Here is a 24462-nt window from a genome sequence, read left to right as displayed (position 1 = left end):
ACCAAGCATGCATGACTATAGTTCTTGTCTCAAAGTAGGTGTATTGTTTATTGAATGGATCCCCATTAGCTGACGCCAAGGAGACTGCTAGTCTTCCTGGGGTCCATACAGGAGCATCCAAAATAAAAATATTAAGACTACATACATTACCAAACATTATACAAAGAAAAAATACAACATAAGATTAAAAAAAAGCTACTTAAACCCAATTAAAAAAAATTCACATCATGCAACAGGTGTATCTTCTAAGCCAGGGGGTCGGGAACCTTTTTGGCTGAGAGAGCCATGAAAGCCAAATATTTCATAATGTATTTCCGTGCGAGCAATATCATATTATTTAACACTGAATACAACTAAATGCGTGCATTTTTAAGTAAGACCAACATTTTTAGAGTATAATAAGTCTCTTATTCTTTTTAATAACATTGTTATTCTGAAGCTAACCAATAATAAATAAAATGTCATGTCTGTTGATCATGTTTTTGTTTGGCCATGTGCTGTTTGTCCTTTGGACTCTTTAAGTTCCTGTTTTTTTTTCCACTCCCTTGTCTGGTTTCCTTGGTTACTCATTTTGTCCACCTGTCTCTGGTGGACAAAACGCCCGCTCACCTGCTTCCCGAGCACTAATCAGAGGCAGTATTTAAGCTCGTCTTTGCCAGTCAGTCGCCCTGTGCTGACTTGTTTCATGCCTTGCCATAGTTTCGTGCTTCGTGCCATGCCAAGTAAGTTTTGTTTGATTTACGTTCTTAGTCTGTTTATGCGTTAGCTTTGTTCTTTAGCCCAAGTTGTGCCTCCGCTGTGAGCGATTTTTGTTTGTATATTATTTTTAGTTAAAATTAAAATCATGTTTTTACCTAAATGCCATGTCCCGAGTAGTCCGTCTGCCTTCCTGGGAGAACGACCCCGCAGCAAGCTGCAAGCCCCCCCCCACCATCGTGACATAAAATACTTCTTACCATTAATGCGACTTCTTGAACAGGTGCGGTAGAAAACGGACGGATGGATATAAATGCATGAGAATGTTTTATATTTTGGACGTTATTTTTAGCACTGTGATTACCAGTGAAATTATTCATAATTATCGCGTTAAGCAATGTCAGCTAAGATTTATCTGAGAGCCAGATGCAGTCATCAAAAGAGCCACATCTGGCTCTAGAGCCATAGGTTCCCTACCCCTGTTCTAAGCTGTCTTGAATGACAATTTACTTTGTGAGAGATTAAAGGCCTACTGAAACCCACTACTACCGACCACGCAGTCTGATAATATTTCATCATTGATATATAAACTAACATTGCAACACATGCCAATACGGCCTTTTTAGTTTACTAAATTGCAATTTAAAATTTCGCGCCGAAATATCCGACTGAAACGTCTCGGTATGATGACGCGTGCGCGTGACGTCACGGATTGTCGAGGACATTTTGTTCCAGCATCGTTCCCAGCTATTAGCTTGTCTGTTTTCATCGCGAAATTCCACAGTATTCTGGACAATCTGTGTTGCGGAATCTATTGCAATTTGTTCAATGGACAATGGAGACATCAAAGAAGAAAGCTGCAGGTGGGAAGCGGTGTATTGCGGCCGGCTTTAGCAACACAAAGACGTTGGGAAAGGTGGCAATAAATACTGATAAAGTTGAGGAATGCTCATCAAACACTTATTTGGAACATCCCACAGGTGTGCAGGCTAATTGGGAACAGGTGGGTGCCATGATTGGGTATAAAAACAGCTTCCCCAAAAAATGCTCAGTCTTTCACAAGAAAGGATGGGGCGAGGTACACCCCTTTGTCCACAACCGCGTGAGCAAATAGTCAAACAGTTTAAGAACAACGTTTTTCAAAGTGCAATTGCAAGAAATTTAGGGATTTCAGCATCTACGGTCCATATCATCATTAAAAGGTTCAGAGAATCTGGAGAAATCACTCCATGGCCGGAAACCAAGATTGAATGACCGTGACCTTCGATCCCTCAGACGGCACTGTATCAAAAACCGACATCAATCTCTAAAGGATATCACCACGTGGGTTCAGGAACACTGCAGAAAACCACTGTCACTAAATACAGTTTGTCGCTACATCTGTAAGTGCAAGTTAAAGCTCTGCTATGCAAAGCGAAAGCCATTCATCAACAACATCCAGAAACGCCGCCGGCTTCTCTGGGCCCGAGATCATCTAAGATGGACTGATGCAAAGTGGAAAAGTGTTCTGTGGTCTGATGAGTCCACATTTCAAATTATTTTTGGAAATATTCGACATCGTGTCATCCGGACCAAAGGGGAAGCGAACCATCCAGACTGGTATCGAGGCAAAGTTCAAAAGCCAGCATCTGTGATGGTATGGGGGTGCATTAGTGCCCAAGGCATGGGTAACTTACACATCTGTGAAGGCACCATTAATGCTGAGAGGTACATACAGCTTTTGGAACAACATATGCTGCCATCCAAGCACCGTCTTTTTCATGGATGCCCCTGCTTATTTCAGCAAGACAATGCCAAGCCACGTGTTACAACAGCGTGGTTTCATAGTAAAAGAGTGCGGGCACATTCCTGGCCCGCCTGCAGTCCAGACTTGTCTCCCATGGAAAATGTGTGGCGCATTACGAAGCGTAAAATACGACAGCGGAGACCCCGGACTGTTGAAGGACTGAAGCTCTACATAAAACAAGAAGGGGAAATAATTCCACTTCCAAAGCTTCATTAATTAGTTTCCTCAGTTCCCAAACATTTATTGAGTGTCGTTAAAAGAAAAGGTGATGTAACACAGTGGTGAACATACCCTTTCCCAACTACTTTGGCACGTGTTGCAGCCATGAAATTCTAAGTTAATGATTATTTGCAAAAAAAAAACAACATTTATGAGTTTGAACATCAACTATGTTGTCTTTATAGTGCATTTAATTGAATATGGGTTGATTTGGTTTATATTTACAACTAACGCAATTTCCCAACTCATACGGAAACAGGGTTTGTACATTTGAACCCCAGGACCGAGGCCGTAAAAGGTGTGTATCTTCGACTAACGCTCCCTGCAGTTCATACAGAGCTTCATCAACAGTACCTGGTATGAGAGATACGCGGCGCCCCCACCTGGACACACCCTCACCACCATCTGGTCCCTCATTGTGTCCATGTACGCCGTGGGGGGGCTCTTTGGTGCCTTCAGTGTCAAGTGCTTCTCGGGCCTGCTGGGAAGGTGAGTGTGCTCCGGTGCAGATCTTGCTTGTTGAAGGGAGACTCGGTGGCTGATTGTCTGGCTGTTGCTCCGGCAGGAAAAAAGCGGTCATCTGCAACAGCGTCATTGCCATCGCTGCTTCTTTCGTCATGTTGACCAGTAAATGGGCCAAGTCGTATGAAATGATCATCGTGGCAAGAATGCTGGCTGGCTACTCAGCAGGTGAGAGACCTGAACTGCAACCAGCAGGACTTTGATCGCGTGATCGGTCAGTTGAAGTAAGAGTTTTGTTCTGTTTCATTAATGAAGTTTGGCTTTTTTTTAATGAATTTATTATGGGTCTACTGAAAATGTGAGGGTCTAAAGCAGGGGTAGGGAACCTATGGCTCCAGGGCCAGATGTGGCCTTTTTGATGACTGCATCTGGCTCTCGGATAAATCTGAGCCGACGTTGCTTAACACGATAAGTAATGAATAATTCCACTTGTTAATTAAAAATAACGTTCAAAATATAAAACATTCTCATGCATTTTTAATCCGTGCATCCGTTTTTTCCACCGCACCTGTTCAAGAAGTTGCGTTAATGGTAAGAAGTTATTTATATATTATTGGTTAGTGTGGGGCTTGCCCTCCTGAGGGTTTTTCAGACCCCCAAGCACCGACATGAGAGCCTGTTGCTGGCACCAGCCCCAACCCCGTCTCTCCTCCTGGCTGCTGCTTATAACAGAGCGACAGATGATTGGATAACAAAGCCCAGGTGGGCAATCTCCGCACCTGTCGCTGATTTCGAGGCCCATCCTGGCAACACCCCGCTTCGCTGCAGGCCCGCAGGCCACTCCCCCTAACAATGTTATCACAAAGAATAAGAGACCTATTTGTTGGGATGTCTCATGGCTGCAGTTGTGTGTCCCCGAGTATGCAAGAATCCAGGAAAGTTGAGTGAAGGTAAGAGGAATTTAACACACATAAGAAAATAACAAAAGCAAACAAAGTAGTCGTGCAGATAAACGTTCTCAACATAATATTATCATCGAGCACTGAGGAGTGCTCGAGTGAAACATAAATAGACACTAGTGTGATTGACAGCAGGTGTGAACCGCTGCCAATCAACGAAAAGAGAAAAACAGTGCTCCGTGAATAAAAACAGGAAATACAACAAAATAAGAGCACTGAACAGGAAGTAAATACAAAAACACGAAAAACTAATAGAAATGAAGTGACACATTGTCACACTATTATAATCTAGAAATGTTGGTCTTACTTAAAAATGCACACGTTTAGTTGTGTTCAGTGTGAAAAAAAATATATTATATGGCTCTTACGGAAATACATTTTTTAATATTTGGCTTCCTGGCTCTCTCAGCCATAAAGGTTCCCGACCCCTGGTCTAAAGTATACATACAGCGATGTTAATATTTGCTTACATGTACCTTGGCAAGTAGCCATCCACAAGCTTCTGGTTATACATTTTTGACCACGCCTCTTGACAGTTCAGCTAAATGTGTTGGTTTTCTGACATGACTTGTTTCTTCAGCATTGTCCACATGTTTAAGTCAGGACTCTGGGAAGGCCATTCTAAAACCTTCATTCTAGCCTGATTTAGCCATTCCTTTACCACTTTTGACGTGTGTTTGGGGTCATTGTCCTGTTGGAACACCCAACTGATGATTCTAGGTTTTCCTGAAGAATTCAAATGTTTTCCATTGTCCCATTTACTCTCTGTAAAGCAACAGTTCCATTGGCAGAAAAACAGGCCCAGAGCATAATACTACCACCACCATGCTTTACGGTAGGTATGGTGTCCCTGGGATTAAAGGCCTCACCTTTTCTCCTCCAAACATATTGCGGTGTATTGTAACTGGTAAATGGGTTGTACTTGTATAGCACTGTGGACAGGCTGACAGAGCGGCAGGGCATGCTGGAGCATGGCGGTGAGGAGGCGGAGAAGTCGAGTGGGCGGCGAGGCGGGGCGTGCCGGGAGCTACGCCACAAGCGAGTTTAGGTGTGGGGATCGCGCACCTGGACACAATCAATGTATCTCCTCTCAGTGTATAAAAGGGGAGAAGGAGGAGAGATGGAGGCTGAAGGAGGTAGAGAGTATGTAGCAGTGCCCGGCGAGCAGAAGCACCAGGAAACAAGACAGGAGAGACGGAGACGCGGCCGACTAAAGCGAGGAACAGAGAGCGAGAGACGGGGAGCGAGACACAGAGCGAGCCGACCACAGCAACAGCTTATTGAAAAATAAAGCGAGTCAAACCTGCTCAAAAGTATGTCTTTCCTAGGTGGCCCATGGAACCCGTGCGACAACAGCGTGAGTCGTTCACAATCACTTCTCTACCTTTTTTAAGAAACTCAAAGCGCTTTGACACTATTTCCACATTCACCAAAGAATGTCTTTCCTTGGTGGCCCATGGAACCCGAGCGACAACAGCGCGAGTCGTTCACAATCACTTTTCTACCTTTTTTAAGGAACTCAAAGCGCTTGGACACTATTTCCACATTCACCAAAGAATGTCTTTCCTTGGTGGCCCATGGAACCCGAGCGACAACAGCGTGAGTCGTTCACAATCACTTCTCTACCTTTTTTAAGGAACTCAAAGCGCTTTGACACTATTTCCACATTCACCAAAGAATGTCTTTCCTTGGTGGCCCATGGAACCCGAGCGACAACAGCGTGAGTCGTTCACAATCACTTCTCTACCTTTTTTAAGGAACTCAAAGCGCTTTGACACTATTTCCACATTTACCCATTCACACACTGATGGCGGGAGCTGCCATGCAAGGCGCTAACCAGATCCCATCAGGAGCAAGTGTGAAGTGTCTTGCTCAAGGAAACAACAGACGTGACTAGGACGGTAGAAGGCGGGGATTGAACAAGTAACCCTCAGATTGCTGGCACGGCCACTCTCCCAACTTCGCCACGCCGTCCCCGGGTATTGTGGCCAAACAGAAAGTTTTTTGTTTAATGTGACCACAGGACTTTTCTCCAGAATGTCTCGTCTTTGTTCATGTGGTGTCAGATGAAACCAAAATGTAGCTGTTTGGCCACAATACCCAGCAATATGTTTGGAGGAGAAAAGGTGAGGCCTTTAATCCCAGGGACACCATGCCTGCCGTCAAGCATGGTGGTGGTAGTATTATGATCTGGAACTGGTGTTTTACGGAGAGTAAATGGGACAATGAAAAAAGGAGGATAACCTCCAAATTCTTCAGGACAAGCTAAAATCATCAACCCGAAAGTTGGGTCTTGGGCGCAGTTGGGTGTTCCAACAGGACAATGACCCCAAACACACGTCAAAACCATCAATCAATCAATCAATGTTTATTTATATAGCCCCAAATCACAAATGTCTCAAAGGACTGTACAAATCGTTATGACTACGACATCCTCGGAAGAACCCACAAAAGGGCAAGGAAAACTCACACCCAGTGGGACGCCAGTGACAATGCTGACTATGAGAAACCTTGGAGAGGACCTCAGATGTGGGCAACCCCCCCCCTCCCTAGGGGACCGAAAGCAATGGATGTTGAGCGGGTCTAACATATACCGTGAAAGTTCAATCCATAGTGGCTCCAACACAGCCGCGAGAGTTCAGTTCAAAGCGGATCCAAGACAGCAGCGACAGTACCGTCCACAGGAAACTATCCCAAGCGGAGGCGGATCAGCAGCGTAGAGATGTCCCCAACCGATACACAGGCGAGCGGTCCATCCTGGGTACCGACGAGCGGTCCATCCTGGGTCTCGACTCTGGACTGCCAGTACTTCATCCATGGTCATCGGACCGGACCCCCTCCACAAGGGAGGGGGGGACATAGGGGAAAAAGAAAAGAAGCGGCAGGTCAACTGGTCTAAAAAGGAGGTCTATTTAAAGGCTAGAGTATACAGATGAGTTTTAAGGTGAGACTGAAATGCTTCTACTTAGGTAAAGGAATGGCTAAATCAGGCTAGAATGAAGATTTCAGAATGGGCTTCCCAAAGTCCTGACTTAAACGTGTGGACAATGCTGAAGAAACAAGTCCATGTCAGAAAACAACACATTTAGCTGAATTGCACCAATTTTGCCAAGAGGAGTGGTCTAAAATTGAAGCAGAAGCTTGGGGATGGCTACCAAAAGCGCCGTATTGCAGTGAAACTTGCCAAAGGACATGTAAGCAAATATTAACATTGCTGTATGTATACTTTTGACCCAGCACATTTGGTATACACATAATAAATTCATAAAAGAACCAAACTTCATGAATGTTTTTGTGACCAACAAGTACAGTTGTGATCAAAATTATTCAACCACCCCACAATTTTGGTGTTTTAGCAAGTTGGACATTTATTCCCTATTTTGTTTATAGTCATATCAAATAAAGATGCGTTAAATAGACAAATGCAACTTAAATTGTGACACTGTATTTGACAAAATACCCAAAAAGGACATTTTTCCTAATATCTCATTGACAAAATTATTAAACCCCTTGTAGATCATAACTCTTAAGAACAGAATTTGAATAAGGTCTTTTCAATCAGGTGTTGAAAACACCTGTAGATGTGATTAGAACCATAACGAGCAACAATTAAACTGATTGAAAAAGACTGTGATGCTCAGCTTCTTGTAGATGGTCAATGGTGTATTTGCAACATGGTGAAGTCCAGGGAGTGGTCAAAGAAGTCAAGAGAGAAGGTAATTTCTCTTCATAAGAAAGGATATGGATATAAGAAAATAGCAAAGACATTACACATTCCAAGAGACACAGTTGGGAGCATAATTTGCAAGTTTAAAGCTAAAGGCACAGTGGAAACACTACCTGGGCGTGGTAGAAAGAAGATGCTGTGTGCGTACAGTAGTGAAAAACCCCCCCGGGTAACAGCTGAGGAACTACAACAGGACATTGCAGAGGGGGGAACGCAGGTTTCGTCCCAGACAATAAGGCGCACACTACGAGATGAAGGCCTCCATGCCAGAACTCCCAGGCGCACCCCACTTCTGACTACCAGGCACAGGAAAAATAGACTCCAGTATGCCAAAAATCATCTGGACAAACCCCAAAGGTTTTGGGAAACGGTTCTATGGAGTGATGAGACAAAAGTGGAACTCTTTGGGCCTATTAATCAACACTATGTCTGGAGGAGAAAAAATGAAGCTTACAAAGAGAAGAACACCTTGCCTACTGTCAATCATGCTCTGGGGCTGTTTCTCTGCCTCCGGTACCGGGAATCTCCAGCGCGTTCAAGGCATTATGAATTCTATTTCCTAGCAGGATATATTAGCTGCAAATGTCATTAAGTCAGTGACGAAGCTGAGGCTTGGGAGACGTTGGACCTTCCAACAGGACAAGGATCCCAAGCATACCTCCAAATCAACATCAGAGTGGTTGCAGAAGAAGGGCTGGAAGACTCTGGAGTGGCCTTCACAGTCGCCAGACCTAAATCCTCTAGAAAAGCTGTGGTGGGACTTGAAAAAGGCAGTTGCAGCACGCAAGCCCAAGAATATGAATGAACTGGAGGCCTTTGCCCGAGAGGAATGGGCTAAAATACCTGTAGATGCTTGCAAGAAGCTTATGTATCACCTTTGAAGGATGTCATTACTGCCAAAGGGTGTTCTACTAAGTACTAAAGATGCATGGAACTAGGGGCTTGAATCATTTTGTCAATGAGATATTAAGAAAAATGTCCTTTTTCGGTATTTTGTCAAATACAGTGTTACAATTGAAGTTGCATTTGTCTATTTGACAAATCTTTATTTGATATGACTATAAACAAAATACGGAATAAATGTGCTCCAATCACTCTATTACAAATAAATAAGAGTTGTCGAAATTATTGGAAACTCAAGACAGCCATGACATTAAAGGGGATACCTTGATGGTGCAGAAAAAAGACCATCTATTTTATTAACCCATTTCCGAACTCTAAATGGGTGAATTTTGGCGAATGAAACGCCTTTCTGTTTATCGCGCTGGAGGCGATGACGTCAGAATGTGACGTCGCCGAGGTAACACACCTGCCATTTTCATTTTCAACACATTACAAATCTCAGCTCTGTTATTTTCCGTTTTTTGGACTATTTTTTGGAACCTTGGAGACATCATGCCTCGGCGGTGTGTTGTCGGAGGGTGTAACAACACTAACAGGGAAGGATTCAAGTTGCACCACTGGCCCGAAGATGCGAAAGTGTCTGCCGCCAGACCCCCATTGAATGTACCGGAGTGTCTCCACATTTGACCGGCGATGCTAAGACAGACATGGCACAGAGATGTATGGATAACCTGCAGATGCATTTGCAACTATAAAGTCAACGAAATCACAAAGGTGAGTTTTGTTGATGTTGACTGACAGCTAATTGATGCTAACATGCTATTTACCGGCGGTGCTAATGCAGACATGGCACAGAGATGTATGGATAACCTGCAGATGCATTTGCAACTATATTACGTTTCCTTCCACCCACATTTAATGCGAAACAAACACTTACTAATCGACGGATTTAAGTTGCTCCAGTGTCAAAAGATGCGAAAGTCCTGATCGTTTGGTCCGCACATTTTACCGGCGATGCTAACGCAGCTATTCAGCCATGCTATGGCTATGAATAGCGTCAATAGCTATTCGCTCAATAGCTTCAGTTTCTTCTTCTATATTTTCATACTCCAACCATCTGTTTCAATACATGCGTAATCTGTTGAATCGCTTAAGTCGCTGAAATCCGAGTTTGAATCCGAGCTAATGTTGCTATATCTTGCTGTGGTATTCCCATTGTTTGTTTACATTGGCAGCACTGTGTGACGTCACAGGGAAATGGCCAGTGTCTTCGCAGAGAGCGAAAATAAGGCACTTTAAAGCTTTATTTAGGGATATTCCGAGAGCGGTAAAATTTTGAAAAAAACTTCGAAAAATACAACAAGCCACTGGGAACTGATTTTTATTGTTTTTAACCCTTTTGAAAATGTGATAATGTTCCCCTTTAAGTTCTTTACAAGTGTATGTCAACTGTATTTCACATCATTTTCTGCATGTGAAAGTAAATATTTAATTATTCGAGTCAAACCTTTTGGGAAAACTATCAAGATGAGTGTTAAAACAATTCTCTTGGCTTGTAGGTTTGGGAGTAAGCATCCATCTCATTTACCTCGGTGAGATTTCACCCAGAAAGTTAAGAGGCGTCGTCACCATGACCTCGGCCACCTTTGGGTCTCTTGGGAAATTGTCTGCACAGCTTCTTGGACTAAGGTATATCGATCATTCAATCAAACTTTATTGACCAAGCACTTTTCATATATAAAAGAAAGTACTTGACAGACTTAAAAAAACAACAATACCCCGATGACTCACATCCGCTATCATCACACACACCTTTGTGTATTCCTGACCTTCTTGAGACCCCAGAAAAAGGCCTATCTCTTTAGGACCACCCTTTCTACATATATAAATATTTGTATTTACAACATTAATAATATATACATATTATGCAAATATAAAAAAGGTAAGGTTATAGTATTTTTTTGTTCATAATTGGTTTTTAATATATTCATTATTTATCTTTAAAGGCCTACTGAAAGCCACTACTACCCACCACGCAGTCTGATAGTTTATATATCAATGATGAAATATTAACATTACAACACATGCAAGTTTACTAATTTACAATTTTAAATTTTCCGGGAGTTTCGTCCTGGAAACGTCGTGTAATGATGACGTGTACGCAAGACGTCACGGGTTTTTAGGAAGTATGAGCGCTGCGCACACACACAGCTAAAAGTCGTCTGCTTTATACGGTTTTTTGGACATCTGTGTTGCTGAATCTTTTGCAATTTGTTCAATTAATATTGGAGAAGTCACAGTAGAAAGATGGAGTTGGGGAAGCTTTAGCCTTTAGCCACACAAACACACGGTGATTCTTTGTTTAAAATTCCTGGAGGTGAAACTTTCCGATGGATCAGAGCGGTCAAGCGAACATGGGGTCTCTTCCCCAACCCGGAGATGGCACTGCACGCTTTTCCGGGCGAGAACCATGGCCTCGGACTTGGAGGTGCTGATTCTCATCCTAGTCGCTTCACACTCGGCTGCGAACCGATCCAGTGAGAGCTGAAGATCCTGGCCAGATGAAGCCATCAGGACCACATCATCTGCAAAAAGCAGAGACCTAATCCCGCAGCCACTAAACCAGATCCCGTCAACGCCTTGACTGCGCCTAGAAATTCTGTCCGTAGAAGTTCTGAACAGAATGGGTGACAAAGGGCAGCCTTGGCGGAATTAAACCCTCACTGGAAACGGGTCCGACTTACTACCGGCAATGCGGACCGAGCTCTGATCAAACAGGGAGCGGACCACCACAATCATATACATACGTATATACTTGCTAGAACAATTGGAATAAGGAAGTATTTGAAATATTGTGTTGATATTGTTCTCACCTCGCAACCATTTCAATGTGACTTTGACAACATTTGCTCACCTTCCTCGTAGCGAGATTCTCGGGCGTGAAGAGCTGTGGAACGTCGTCCTCTGTGTCCCTGCGTGTCTTTCCGTGGTCCAGGTGGTGGTCTTGCCTTTTCTTCCAGAAGCTCCCAGATATCTGTTCATCGAGAAGGGAGAGGACAAGGCCTGCAAAAAAGGTGCACGTTAAATCAATCATGTTTCATGTTGATCATTGTCAATAAGAATAAGAATAGGTCCGTCAGACCTGGGGCTCTTTTATATTTTCAATCCGGCCTGCTAGTCGTTCTTATTTTTTTAGACCTTTAACATCAAAACCTACTCAGTGGACTCGTGGTTAGAGCAGGGGTCTCAAACGTACGGCCCGCGGGTCTGATCCGGCCCACGAACAGGTTTTATCCGGCCCGCGGGAAGAGTTTGCGAAGTATAAAAATGAGCCGAAATTTTTGAATGAAAAAAACTGCTGTTCCAGATGTGTCCACTAGATGTCGCAATAGCAATTATTTGTATCTTTCTAATCTAGATTATGCTACATGTGTAAGAAAAAAGAAAAAAAAACACTTTAGTCCACAAGTCGAGGTAAATGAGCAAACTACATAAATAACATCCTGTAATTTGATGTTGTTTTTTGTTTTGTCCTGATAGATTGAAAATTAGTTGACTGATGAACATTATCACATCATTTATTCAGCAAGTATAAATAACGATGTGGAGGGGGGGCGTGGCCTGCAGTCCTGCAACAAAGCAGGGTGTGCCAGGAATGAATTTGAGATCAGCGACAGGTGCGTAGATGGCCCACCTTGGCGTGCTTATCTCATCACCTGTCGCTCTGTTAAAGGCAGCAGCCGGGAAGGAGAGAGGCGTGGTCGATGGTGAAGCACGAGCAAAACAAGACAATTGCTAAAAAGCACAAAGACAATTTATTGCAAAATAGAACATTCTCGTAAAACTGTAAGAGCCTGGCATGTCGGTGATTGGTGATCCGAAAAACCCGGAAGTGCAAGTTTTCCACACACGACAAATAAAGATAGAATTCTATTAGCCGCAACATGTAAATGTAAAATAAACCCGACAACATTATAATTTGTACATTTTCAGAATGTGCTTGTTCTATTTTTAAACAAAGAAAACCGTCTGTATTTGTCTTTATTTTTAAGTTATCTTGCCGTGATTTTACCAGTCCGGCCCACTTGGGAGAGGATTTTTCTCCATGTGGCCCCCCGTCTAAAATGAGTTTGACACCCCTGGGTTAGAGTGTCCGCCCTGAGATCGGCAGGTTGTGAGTTCAAACCCCGCCCGAGTCATAGCAAAGACTATAAAAATAGGAGCCATTACCTCCCTGCTTGGCACTCAGCATTCCAAGGGGGTGAACAAGTGTGTGAGACAATCATTGGTAGTTTAACTTAACTGAACTTCAGATGCAGAAGCGGATTTTTGCGTGATAAAATATCATATTGTAGGTGTTTATTACACCCCATCCATCCATTTTCTACTGCTTGTCCCTTTCGGGGTCGTGGGGGGTTGCTGGAGCCTTTCTCAGCTGCGTTTCGGGCGGAAGGCAGAGTACACCCTGGACAAGGGTGTGTATATTACAGTTTGTATTCAAATTATGCTGTTTGTTACATTTTTGTTGTGTTATGGCTTAATTGTAAAAAATACACAAACTATCAAGGAGCTGGTTTGAGAAGTAAAAGAGCGAAGTTCATATCTTGTTAATATTCAGTGTTTTATTGCTCATAGTTAATATTGTAAATCCCACATAAAAGAGGAGCAATGTTCATGTTGTTAATATTCAGTTTATCGTTCATAGTTAATAATGTAAATCCCACATAAAAGAGGAGCAATGTTCATATGTGGTTAATATTCAGTGTTTTATTGTTCATAGTTAATATTGTAAATCCCACATAAAAGAGGAGCGATGTTCATATGTTGTTAATATTCAGTGTTTTATTGTGTTCATAGTTAATATTGTAAATCCCACATAAAAGAGGAGCAATGTTCATGTTGTTAATATTCAGTTTTTTATCGTTCATAGTTAATATTGTAAATCCCACATAAAAGAGGAGCAATGTTCATATGTTGTTAATATTCAGTGTTTTATTGTTCACAGTTAATATTGTAAATCCCACATAAAAGAGGAGCAATGTTCATATGTTGTTAATATTTAGTGTTTTATTGCTCATAGTTAACATTGTAAATCCCACATAAGAGGAGCAATGTTCATATGTTGTTAATATTCAGTGTTTTATTGTTCATAGTTAATATTGTAAATCCCACATAAAAGAGGAGCGATGTTCATATGTTGTTAATATTCAGTGTTTTATTGTGTTCATAGTTAATATTGTAAATCCCACATAAAAGAGGAGCAATGTTCATGTTGTTGATATTTAGTGTTTTATTGTTCATAGTTAATATTGTACATCCCACATAAAAAAGGAGCAATGTTCATATGTTGTTAATATTCAGTGTTTTATTGTTCATAGTTAATATTGTAAATCCCACATAAAAGAGGAGCGATGTTCATATGTTGTTAATATTCAGTTTTTTATTGTGTTCATAGTTAATATTGTAAATCCCACATAAAAGAGGAGCAATGTTCATGTTGTTAATATTCAGTTTTTTATCGTTCATAGTTAATATTGTAAATCCCACATAAAAGAGGAGCTATGTTCATATGTTGTTAATATTCAGTGTTTTATTGTTTATAGTTAATATTGTAAATCCCACATAAAAGAGGAGCAATGTTCATATGTTGTTAATGTTCAGTGATTCATTGTTCATAGTTAATATTGTAAATCCTACATAAAAGAGGCGCAATGTTCGTGTTGTTAATATTCAGTTTTTTTATTGTTCACAGTTAATATTGTAAATCCCACATAAAAGAGGAGCAATGTTCATATGTTGTTAATATTTAGTGTTTTATTGCTCATAGTTAACATTGTAAATCCCACATAAAAGAGGAGCAATGTTCATATGTTGTTAATATTCAGTGTTTTATTGTTCATAGTTAATATTGTAAATCCCACATAAAAGAGGAGCAATGTTCATGTTGTTAATATTCAGTTTTTTATCATTCATAGTTAATATTGTAAATCCCACATAAAAGGAGGAGCAATGTTCATGTTGTTAATATTCAGTTTTTTATCGTTCATAGTTAATATTGTAAATCCCACATAAAAGAGGAGCAATGTTCATATGTTGTTAATATTCAGTGTTTTATTGTTCATAGTTAATATTGTAAATCCAACATAAAAGAGGAGCAATGTTCATATGTTGTTAATATTTAGTGTTTTATTGTTCAGAGTTAATATTGTAAATCCCACATAAAAGAGGAGCAATGTTCATATGTTGTTAATATTCAGTGTTTTATTGTTCACAGTTAATATTGTAAATCCAACATAAAAGAGGAGCGATGTTCATATGTTGTTAATATTCAGTGTTTTATTGTTCATAGTTAATATTGTAAATCCCACATAAAAGAGGAGCAATGTTCATATATTGTTAATATTCAGTGTTTTAATGCTGATAGTTAATATTGTAAATCCCACATAAAAGAGGAGCAATGTTCATATATTGTTAATATTCAGTGTTTTAATGCTCAGTTAGTATTGTAAATCCCACTTAAAAGAGGAGCGATGTTCATATGTTAATATTCATTGTTTTAGTGTTCATAGTTAATATTGTAAATCCCACGAAAATGTGACTGCTGTTGTTGTGTGTTGTTACGGCGCTGGGAGGACATTAATGAAACTGCCTAACAATAAACCCACATAAGAAACCAAGAACTCGCCCGCGATCATTCTACAGTTATAAAGTAATTTGGCAGGCACGCTGTTTATATTGTGGGAACGCGGACGTGAAAACAGGCTGTCGACACGTCACTCGGGTCCGCATGGAGCTGGAGGGGGCGGGGCCTCCAGCGCCGCCTGAATTTCGGGAGAATTTCGGGAGAAAATTTGACCCGGGAGGTTTTCAGGCTAGGCGCTGAATTTCGGGAGTCTCCCTGAAAATCCGTGAGGGTTGGCAAGTATGCCACACATACACATTGGCCCCCCCCAGACACATTGTTGTCTCTCAATGTGGCCCCTGAGTCAAAACATTTGCCCAGCTCTGGTGTAGATACTTCCTCATACGTTTCTATAGTTTTCACACTCGAGCATGAACGTAGTCTTGATGCTGCAGCTCTCCAGAGTCTGTGGGGCCAAGGTGATTTCAAGCAGGAGATGGAGGAGATGTTGGCTGAGCAGGCGGCCATCGAGTCGGCCGCTCCAAAAAGTCCTCTGCTGCTCCTGCGGGACCAAAGCGCCCGCTGGCAGCTCATCACCATGTCCATTATCTACATCTGCAACCAGCTGTCAGGCATGTCCATGGTGAGGATGCCCTCTAGGTTGGTGAAAGATTCCAAATGTAACCATCCGACTGGAATCCAAATACGCCAACACAAGCCTCTCTACTTTATGCTTAGATCAGCACTTTCGCTTTTGACATCTTTTGGAAGGCAGGAATCCCGAAAGATCAGATCCGCTACATCACTCTCGGACTTGGAGTAACGGAAATCATCACCTCCATCTCCTGTGTGAGTATTGTGGCGTTTGGACCAGATCTTCTGCTGGTCACCCCCCAGGTTCTTTTGATGACAGATATGCTGGTTTTAAATGAATCCCAGACATAGTAATTATTTTGACCTTTTATTCCAAAGCTTTGGGAAACCAATCTATGCACAAGACGTTTAAATCGCATCGCCCAAGTTGATCTGCTAATCCTACGGAAGTCTCGCCTTTTACACTATTTCACTTTATGTAGAGCTTCAGTCGTTCAACAGTCCGGTGTCTCCGCTGTCGTATTTTACGCTTCATAATGTGCCACACATTTTCGATGGGAGACAGGTCTGGATTGCAGGCGGGCCAGGAAAGTACCCGCATTTTTTTTTTTACGAAGCTACGCGGTTGTAACACGTGCTGAATGTGGCTTGGCATTGTCTTGCTGAAATAAGCAGGGACGTCCATGAAAAAGATGGTGCTTAGATGGCAGTATGTGTTGTTCCAAAAGCTGTATGTACCTTTCAGCATTAATGGTGCCTTCACAGATAAGTTACCCATGCCTTGGGTACTAATGCACCCCCATACCATCACAGATGCTGGCTTGTGAACTTTGCGTCGATAACAGTCTGGATGGTTCGCTTCCCCTTTGGTCCGGAGGAAACGATGTTGAATATTTCCAAAAACAATTTGAAATGTGGACTCGTCAGACCACAAAACACTTTTCCACTTTGCATCAGTCCATCTTTGATGATCTCGGGCCCAGAGAATCCGGCGGCGTTTCTGGATGTTGTTGATAAATGGCTTTCGCTTTGCATAGTAGAGCTTTAACTTGCACTTACAGATGTAGCGACCAACTGAATTCAGTGACAGTGGTTTTCTGAAGTGTTCCTGAGCCCATGTGGAGATATCCTTTAGAGATTGATGTCGGTTTTTGATACAGTGCCGCCTGAGGGATGGAAGATCACGGTTATTCAATGTTGGTTTCCGGCCATGTCGCTTACGTGGAGTGATTTCTCCAGATTCTCTGAACCTTTTGATGATATTATGGACCGCAGATGTTGAAATCCCTAAATTTCTTACAATTGCACTTTGAGAAAGGTTGTTCTTAAACTGTTTGACTATTTGCTCACGCAGTTGTGGACAAAGGGGTGTACCTCGCCCCATCCTTTCTTGCGAAAGACTGAGCATGTTTTGGGAAGCTGTTTTTATACCCAATCATGGCACCCACCTGTTCCCAATTAGCCTGCACACCTGTGGGATGTTCCAAATAAGTGTTTGATGAGCATTCCTCAACTTTATCAGTATTTATTGCCACCTTTCCCAACTTCTTTGTCACGTGTTGCTGGCATCAAATTCTAAAGTTATAGATTATTTGCAACAACAAAAAAATGTTTATGAGTTTGAACATCAAATATGTTGTCTTTGTAGCATATTCAACTGAATATGGGTTGAAAATGATTTGCAAATAATTGTATTCCATTTATATTTACATCTAACACAATTTCCCAACTCATATGGAAACGGGATTTGTACAGTAAAGCCCTGAGCAGAGTTTTAAATACCTGTTGTGTCCCTCAGGGGTTGCTGATAGAGAACGCGGGAAGGAGGCCGTTGTTCTGGGGCGGGTATGGCGTCATGTCTGCCTGCTGGGTGTTAGTGACCGTCATGCTCAACCTGAAGGTAAGTCACGTCCACGCCCGATTCTTTCCAAAACAGTCATTGACCAAATCACACTGCAGGATTGTAGCAGCTGGTGTCCGTACGTCATCGCCGGGTTGATCGTCCTCTTCATTGTCTTCTTCTGCGGAGGACCTGGTACGTTGCCAGCATGAAAGAAATGTCAAAAGTTGTCATTCACGATATTTTGGTGACGCAAAAGGCGGAGCGTCGGGAACCCTGAACAGCGAGATATTCATCCAGTCCAATCGGGTGGCTGCGTTTGTCCTGGTGGGGATCCAGCGCTGGTCCGTCTTAGCCGTGCTGGGTCTGGTCTTCCCTTTTCTTATCGTAAGTAGAACCATTTCCAGCAACAATCAATCTTTAAGACTAGGGTCTTCAACGTTGTGCAAGCCAACCCCCTAATCGCTAGCTGACAACCCCCTAATCGCTGACAACCCCCTGACAACTGACCCTGACGCTGAAAACCCCCTTATCGCTAGCTGACAACTGACGCTAACAACCGCATTGCTAGCTGACAACCCTCTAATCGCAAGCTGACAGCCCTTTGACAACTGACGCTGGTAACCCCTGACAACTGACCCTGACAACCCCCTAATCGCTAGCTGACAACTCCCTAATCACTGACAACCCTCTATTCGCTAGCTGACAACCCCTTGACAACTGACCCAGACAACCCCCTAATCGCTAGCAACAACCCCCTAATCGCTGAAACCCCCCTGACAACTGACCCTGACAACCCCCTAATCACTAGCTGACAACCCCCTGACAACTGACCCTGACAACCCCCTAATCGCTAGCTGACAACCCCCTGGCAACTGACGCTGGCAACCCCCTGGCAACTGACCCTTAAAAACCCCTAATCGCTAGCTGACAACCCCCTAATCGCTAGCTGACAACCCCTGGCAAACTGACCCTGATGCTGACAACCCCTTAATTGCTAGCTGACAACCCCCTAAGCCCTGACAACCCCCTGACAACTGACCCTTACAACCGCCTAATCGCTAGCTGACAACCCCCTAATCGCTAGCTGACAACCCCCTGACAACTGAATCTGACGCTGACAACCCATTAATCGCTAGCTGACAACACCCTGACAATTGACGCTGGAAACCCCGACAAGTGACCCTAACAACCCCCTAATCGCTAGCTGACAACCCCCAATCGCTAGCCAATAACCCCCTAATCGCTAGCTGACAACCCGCTGACAACAGACCCTGACAACCCGATAATCGCTAGCTGTCAACCCCCTAATCGCTGACAACCCCCGAATCGCTAGCTGACAACCCCCTGACAACTGACCGTGACAACCCCCTAATCGCTAGCGGACAACCCCTAATCGTTAGCTGACAACCCCTCTGACAACTGACGCTGACAACCCCCTGACGGCTAATTGCTGGCTAGCAACTAGTGCGCAAATCACAAGCGGTCAACTAAAGCACTAATAACTAGTTGGCAACAGGCACTTTAATCGCTAGCTGACATTTAGCATGCCAATCACTAGCTGACACTTAGCAAGCTGATTGCTAACTAGCAACTAGACTGCTACTTGCTGGCTAGCAAATAGTGCGCAAATCACTAACGGTCAACTAAAGCACTAATAACTAGCTGGCAACACTAACAGCTAGCTGGCAACAGGCACCCTAATCGCTAGCTGACAACGAGAGCTCAAATCTCAGGCCTGAAACGATAAAGCGCTAATTGGGATCTGGCGACAAGTCCGCTAATCGCTAGCTATCATAACAATAACATGAATGTAATGTTTTATTGTAAAAAGCGCAATGTACAGTGAGTAAGGTTAATGTTGAAAATGTTTAGAAAAGTAATATACAGTAGATCAAATATAAATATATATATATATATGTATAAATATTTCCGACCCCCCTGCAGGACCCATGTTGAAGACCAGTGCTATCCCGTACTTAATACTGACAGCGGTTCTGCTTCCATCATCCAGGACGGCCTACACTCGTACTGCTTCGTCCTCTTCGCCTGCATGTGCCTGCTGGGTTGTCTCTACGTCTTCTTCTTCCTGCCCGAGACAAAAGGGAAGACGCTGCTGGAGATCGAGGACGACTTCAAGGCCATCACCCTCTGCGGGAAATCCTTCCTAGGCCCGAGCAGACTGGAGACCAGGTTTTAGGTCGTACGAGAATCGGAGGAACGACGGCTCGAATTGGGTTATTTATACTCTGAATGTTGCGGATAATTGTAAAGCCAATAAATGGGGAAACGGCCAATCAAATCGTACTTAATTACTCTTTATTTCGGACTATTTTATCGTATATCTCAGTGCTTTTCAACCACATTTTTGCCATGAGATACAGTCTGTTGTTCTGTGGGAGATGATTAAACCAAAAAATACGCTAATCGCTAGCTGACACCTAGCGTGCTGATTGCTAACTAGCAATTAGACTGCTAATTGATGACTAGCAACTAGTGTGTAAATCACAATAAATTCATTGGGGACCCAGAAGGGCCACACTCCTAGAAATGTTAAAAATAAGTCATACATTTTTTTTCTTAACACTTAAGTCTCTAGATCAGGGGTCACCAACCTTTTTGAAAGCAAGAGCTACTTCTTGGGTACTGATTAATGCGAAGGGCTACCAGTTTGATACACAATAAAAAAAAAATGCCAGAAATAGCCAATTTGCTCAATTTACCTTTAATAAATAAATCTATATATATATTTTAAAAAATGGGTATTTTTGTCTGTCATTCCGTCGTACATTTTTTTTCCTTTTACGGATGTTTTTTGTGGAGAATAAATGATGAAAAAAACACTTAATTGAACAGTTTAAAAAAGGAGAAAACAGGAAAAAAAATGAAAATTACATTTTGAAACATAGTTTATCTTCAATTTCGACTCTTTAAAATTCAAAATTCAACCCAAAAAATGGAGAAAAACTAGCTAATTCAAATCTTTTTGAAAAAAATTAAAAAAAATTATTTCTGGAACATCAGTAGTAATTTTTCCTGATTAAGATTAATTTTAGAATTTTAATGACATGTTTTTAATAGGTTAAAATCCAATCTGCATTTTGTTAGAATATATAACAAATGGGACCAAGCTATGTTTCTAACAAAGACAAATCATTATTTCTTCTAGATTTTCCAGAACAAAATTTTTAAAAGAAATTCCAGACTTTGAAATAAGATTTAAATTTGATTCTAAAGATTTTCTAGATATGCCAGAAGAATTTTTGAATTTTAACCATAAATTTGAAGAAATATTTCACAAATATTCTTCGTCGAAAAAACAGAAGCTAAATTGAAGAATTAAATTAAAATGTATTATTCTTTAGAATTAAAAATTTTTTTTTAGTTGAACATTGATTTAAATTGTCAGGAAAGAAGAGGAAGGAATTTAAAAGGTAAAAAGGTATATGTGTTTAAAAATCCTAAAATCATTTTTAAGGTTGTATTTTTTCTTTAAAATTGTCTTTTTGAAAGTTATAAGAAGCAAAGTAAAAATAAAAAAAGGAATTTATTCAAACAAGTGAAGACCAAGTCTTTAAAATATTTTCTTGGATTTTCAAATTCTATTTGAGTTTTGTCTTTCTTAGAATTAAAAATGTCCAGCAAAGCGAAACCAGCTTGCTAGTAAATAAATACAATTTAAAAAAATAGAGGCAGCTCACTGGTAAGTGCTGCTATTTGAGCTATTTTTAGAACAGGCCATCGGGCGACTCATCTGGTCCTTACGGGCGACCTGGTGCCCGCGGGCACCGCGTTGGCGACCCCTGCTCTAGATCAAATTCAAATCTGTCCTTTTTTAAGTTTATATTCGGGTTTTTGTTTGTTTGTTTTATGCCATTTTTGTAAAAAAAACAAAAAAAAAAACAACACCTTTTTTAAATAATGCAAACTCACAAAACATGCAATATTTCCCCCAAATATATATATAAAGTCCTGCGATGAGTGGCGACTTGTCCAGGGTGTACGCTGCCTTCCGCCCCATTGTAGCTGAGATAGGCACCAGCGCCCCCTGCGACGCCAAAAGGGGATAAGCGGGAGAAAATAGATGGACGTTTGCTGCCTATACAAAAAACATTCAGTCAAGCAGTACCGCAGTCTTCCACGAGAAGGAAGTGTTTCCCTTTTTTTTGTCCCGAGAAGTGTTTCATGCATTAGACTGAAAAATATTATCTCCTAATAATTATTCTGCTGTTTAGGAGGAATTGTCTCAATTTGTGTCTTTCTGCCCGTTCGTGTTGAGCCCAGTGAAGTGTAAAAATCATATTTTACTAATGATATAACAACATTATTAATGTGGAAATGATGCCAAGATGTGCGTAATTGCCAGCAAGATGTCTATTAGAACATGAACGACTGCACTGGTCACAGTTCAGCACTTCATGATTGACAGCTTGGCTCACTAACGTCCTTCTGGGGGATTAATGAGAGGGTGATGTGAGCATGGTTACCATAGCAACGTGGAACTTTCAATCTGTTGTTTTTGAACTGCCAGGCATCAAAGTCACGTTATAATAGAATATATATTTTACTCTTTATTTATAATCCTGCTGAGCATCAACATGTCATCTTGCTACTGCCTGTCCATCCATCCTTTCATCCATCCATCCATCCATCCCATTATCTTTTCTTCAATACATCCAACCTACTTTCCTTCATCCATCATTACTCTTGCATCTATTTTGCCATCCATCCTTCCTTACTTTCTTCCATTCATCCGGACAGCCAACCATCCTGTTATCCATTCTCCTTTCCACCATCCCTCCTTTCTTTCATCCATCCATCCATCCATCTGTCCTTGCTTCCTTCCATTCATTCATCCGCCCTTCAGTCATCATTCCTTTTTTCTATCCATTATCATCCATCCTTTCTTCATCCTTCCATTTACCCAACAGCCAACCATCCTGTTGTCCATTCTTCTTTTCATCATCCGTCCTTCCTTTCTTCCATATATCAGTCGCTTTTTCCATTCATTCATTCATCCATCCTTCCTTGCTTCCTTCCATCAATCATCCTTCCATCCATCATCCTCCATTCCTCGTTTCCTTTCTTCCATCCATCATCCATCTGACTTACTTCCATGCATCCTTCCTTATTTCCTCTTTTCCTTTATCACATCCATTTATCAATCGTCATTCTTTCTTCCTTCCACCCACCCTTCATTATTCCCCTACTTCCATACATCATCATCCTTCCTTCATTTCATCCATACATCAGTCCCTTTTCCATTCATTCATCCATCCATCCATCCTTCCCTCCATCTATCCTTGCTTCCTTCCATTTGTTCATCCACCCCTCAATCATCCTTCCTTCTTTCTATCCATCATCAATCATCCTTCAATCATCCCTCCTTGCATTTATCCATCCATCAATCATCCCTCCTTCCATCATCCTCCATTCCTCGTTTCCTTTCTTCCATCCATCATCCATCTGACTTACTTCCATGCATCCTTCCTTATTTCCTCTTTTCCTTTATCACATCCATTCATCAATCATCATTCTTTCTTCCTTCCATCCACCCTTGATTATTCCCCTGCTTCCATACATCATCATCCTTCCTTCCTTCCATCCATATATCAGTCTATCCATCCTTTCCATCATCTAGCCTTGCTTAATTCCATTCATTCATCCACCCCTCAATCATCCTTTCTTCTTTCCTTCCTTCTTTCTATCATCATCATCATCCATGCTTTTTTCATTCCTTCCATTTATCCATCCACCAATCATCCGTCATTCCTTCCATCCTTCCTTCCTTGCATTTACCCATCAACCAATCATCCTTTCTTCCATCCATCCTCCATTCCTTATTTACTTCCTTCCATCCAACTTACTTCATGCGTCCTTCCTTATTTCCTATTGTCCTTTCTCACATCCATTTATCCATCATCATAATTTCCTTCGTTCCATACGTCATCATCCTTCCTTCCTTTCATCCATATATCAGTCCCTTTTTCCACTCATTCATCCACCCCTCAATCATCCTTCCTTAATTCCTTCCTTGTTTCTATCCATCATAATCCATCCTTTCTTCATTCCTTCCATTTATCCATCCACCAACCATCCCTCATTCCATCCATCTATCCATCCATCCATCCTTGGATTTATCCGTCAATCAATCAATCATCCTTCCTTCCATCCATCCTCCATTCCCCATTCCTTCCTTCCATCTATCATCCATCTGACTTACTTCCAGGCATCCTTCCTTAATCACATCCATTTATCCATCATCATTCTTCCTTACTTCCTTCCTACCTTCCATACATCATCATCCTTCCTTCCTTTCATCCATACATCAGTCCTTTTTCCATTCATTCATCCATTAATCCATTCATCCTTCCCTCCATCTATCCTTGCTTCCTTCCATTTATTCATCCACCCCTCAATCATCCTTCCTTCTTTTTATCCATCATCATCCATGCTTTCTTCATTCCTTCCATTTATCCATCCACCAATCATCCGTCATTCCTTCCATCCATCCTTGCATTTATCCATCCATCAATCATCATTCCTTCCATCCATCCTCTACTCTTCGTTTCCTTCCTTCCATCCATCATCCATCTGACTTACTTCCATGCATCCTTCCTTATTTCCTCTTTTCCTTTATCACATCCATTTATCAATCGTCATTCTTTCTTCCTTCCACCCACCCTTCATTATTCCCCTGCTTCCATACATCAT

The 24462-nt window shown here is 41.7% G+C and overlaps 1 protein-coding gene across 1 annotated transcript in view; it reads left to right on the top strand.

Annotated features, from left to right (window-relative positions):
• The window catches only part of slc2a9l1 (solute carrier family 2 member 9, like 1), a 26810-nt gene extending 6862 nt beyond the window's left edge, over window positions 1-19948 (top strand). The window contains exons 3-12 of the mRNA XM_061875554.1: window positions 3030-3190; window positions 3267-3391; window positions 10252-10381; window positions 11618-11766; window positions 15770-15957; window positions 16053-16163; window positions 17707-17808; window positions 17868-17943; window positions 18008-18135; window positions 19763-19948. Coding sequence (XP_061731538.1) covers window positions 3030-3190; window positions 3267-3391; window positions 10252-10381; window positions 11618-11766; window positions 15770-15957; window positions 16053-16163; window positions 17707-17808; window positions 17868-17943; window positions 18008-18135; window positions 19763-19948 — 1356 coding nt within the window. The remainder of the gene's footprint in view (window positions 1-3029; window positions 3191-3266; window positions 3392-10251; window positions 10382-11617; window positions 11767-15769; window positions 15958-16052; window positions 16164-17706; window positions 17809-17867; window positions 17944-18007; window positions 18136-19762) is intronic.
• Window positions 19949-24462: the final 4514 nt, after the last annotated feature.

The sequence above is a fragment of the Nerophis ophidion genome, linkage group LG16, assembly GCF_033978795.1.
Source record: "Nerophis ophidion isolate RoL-2023_Sa linkage group LG16, RoL_Noph_v1.0, whole genome shotgun sequence".
Taxonomy (NCBI): domain Eukaryota; kingdom Metazoa; phylum Chordata; class Actinopteri; order Syngnathiformes; family Syngnathidae; genus Nerophis; species Nerophis ophidion.
The sequence above is the reverse complement of the archived record's forward strand: the minus strand, read 5'-3'. Positions and strand labels throughout refer to the sequence as shown.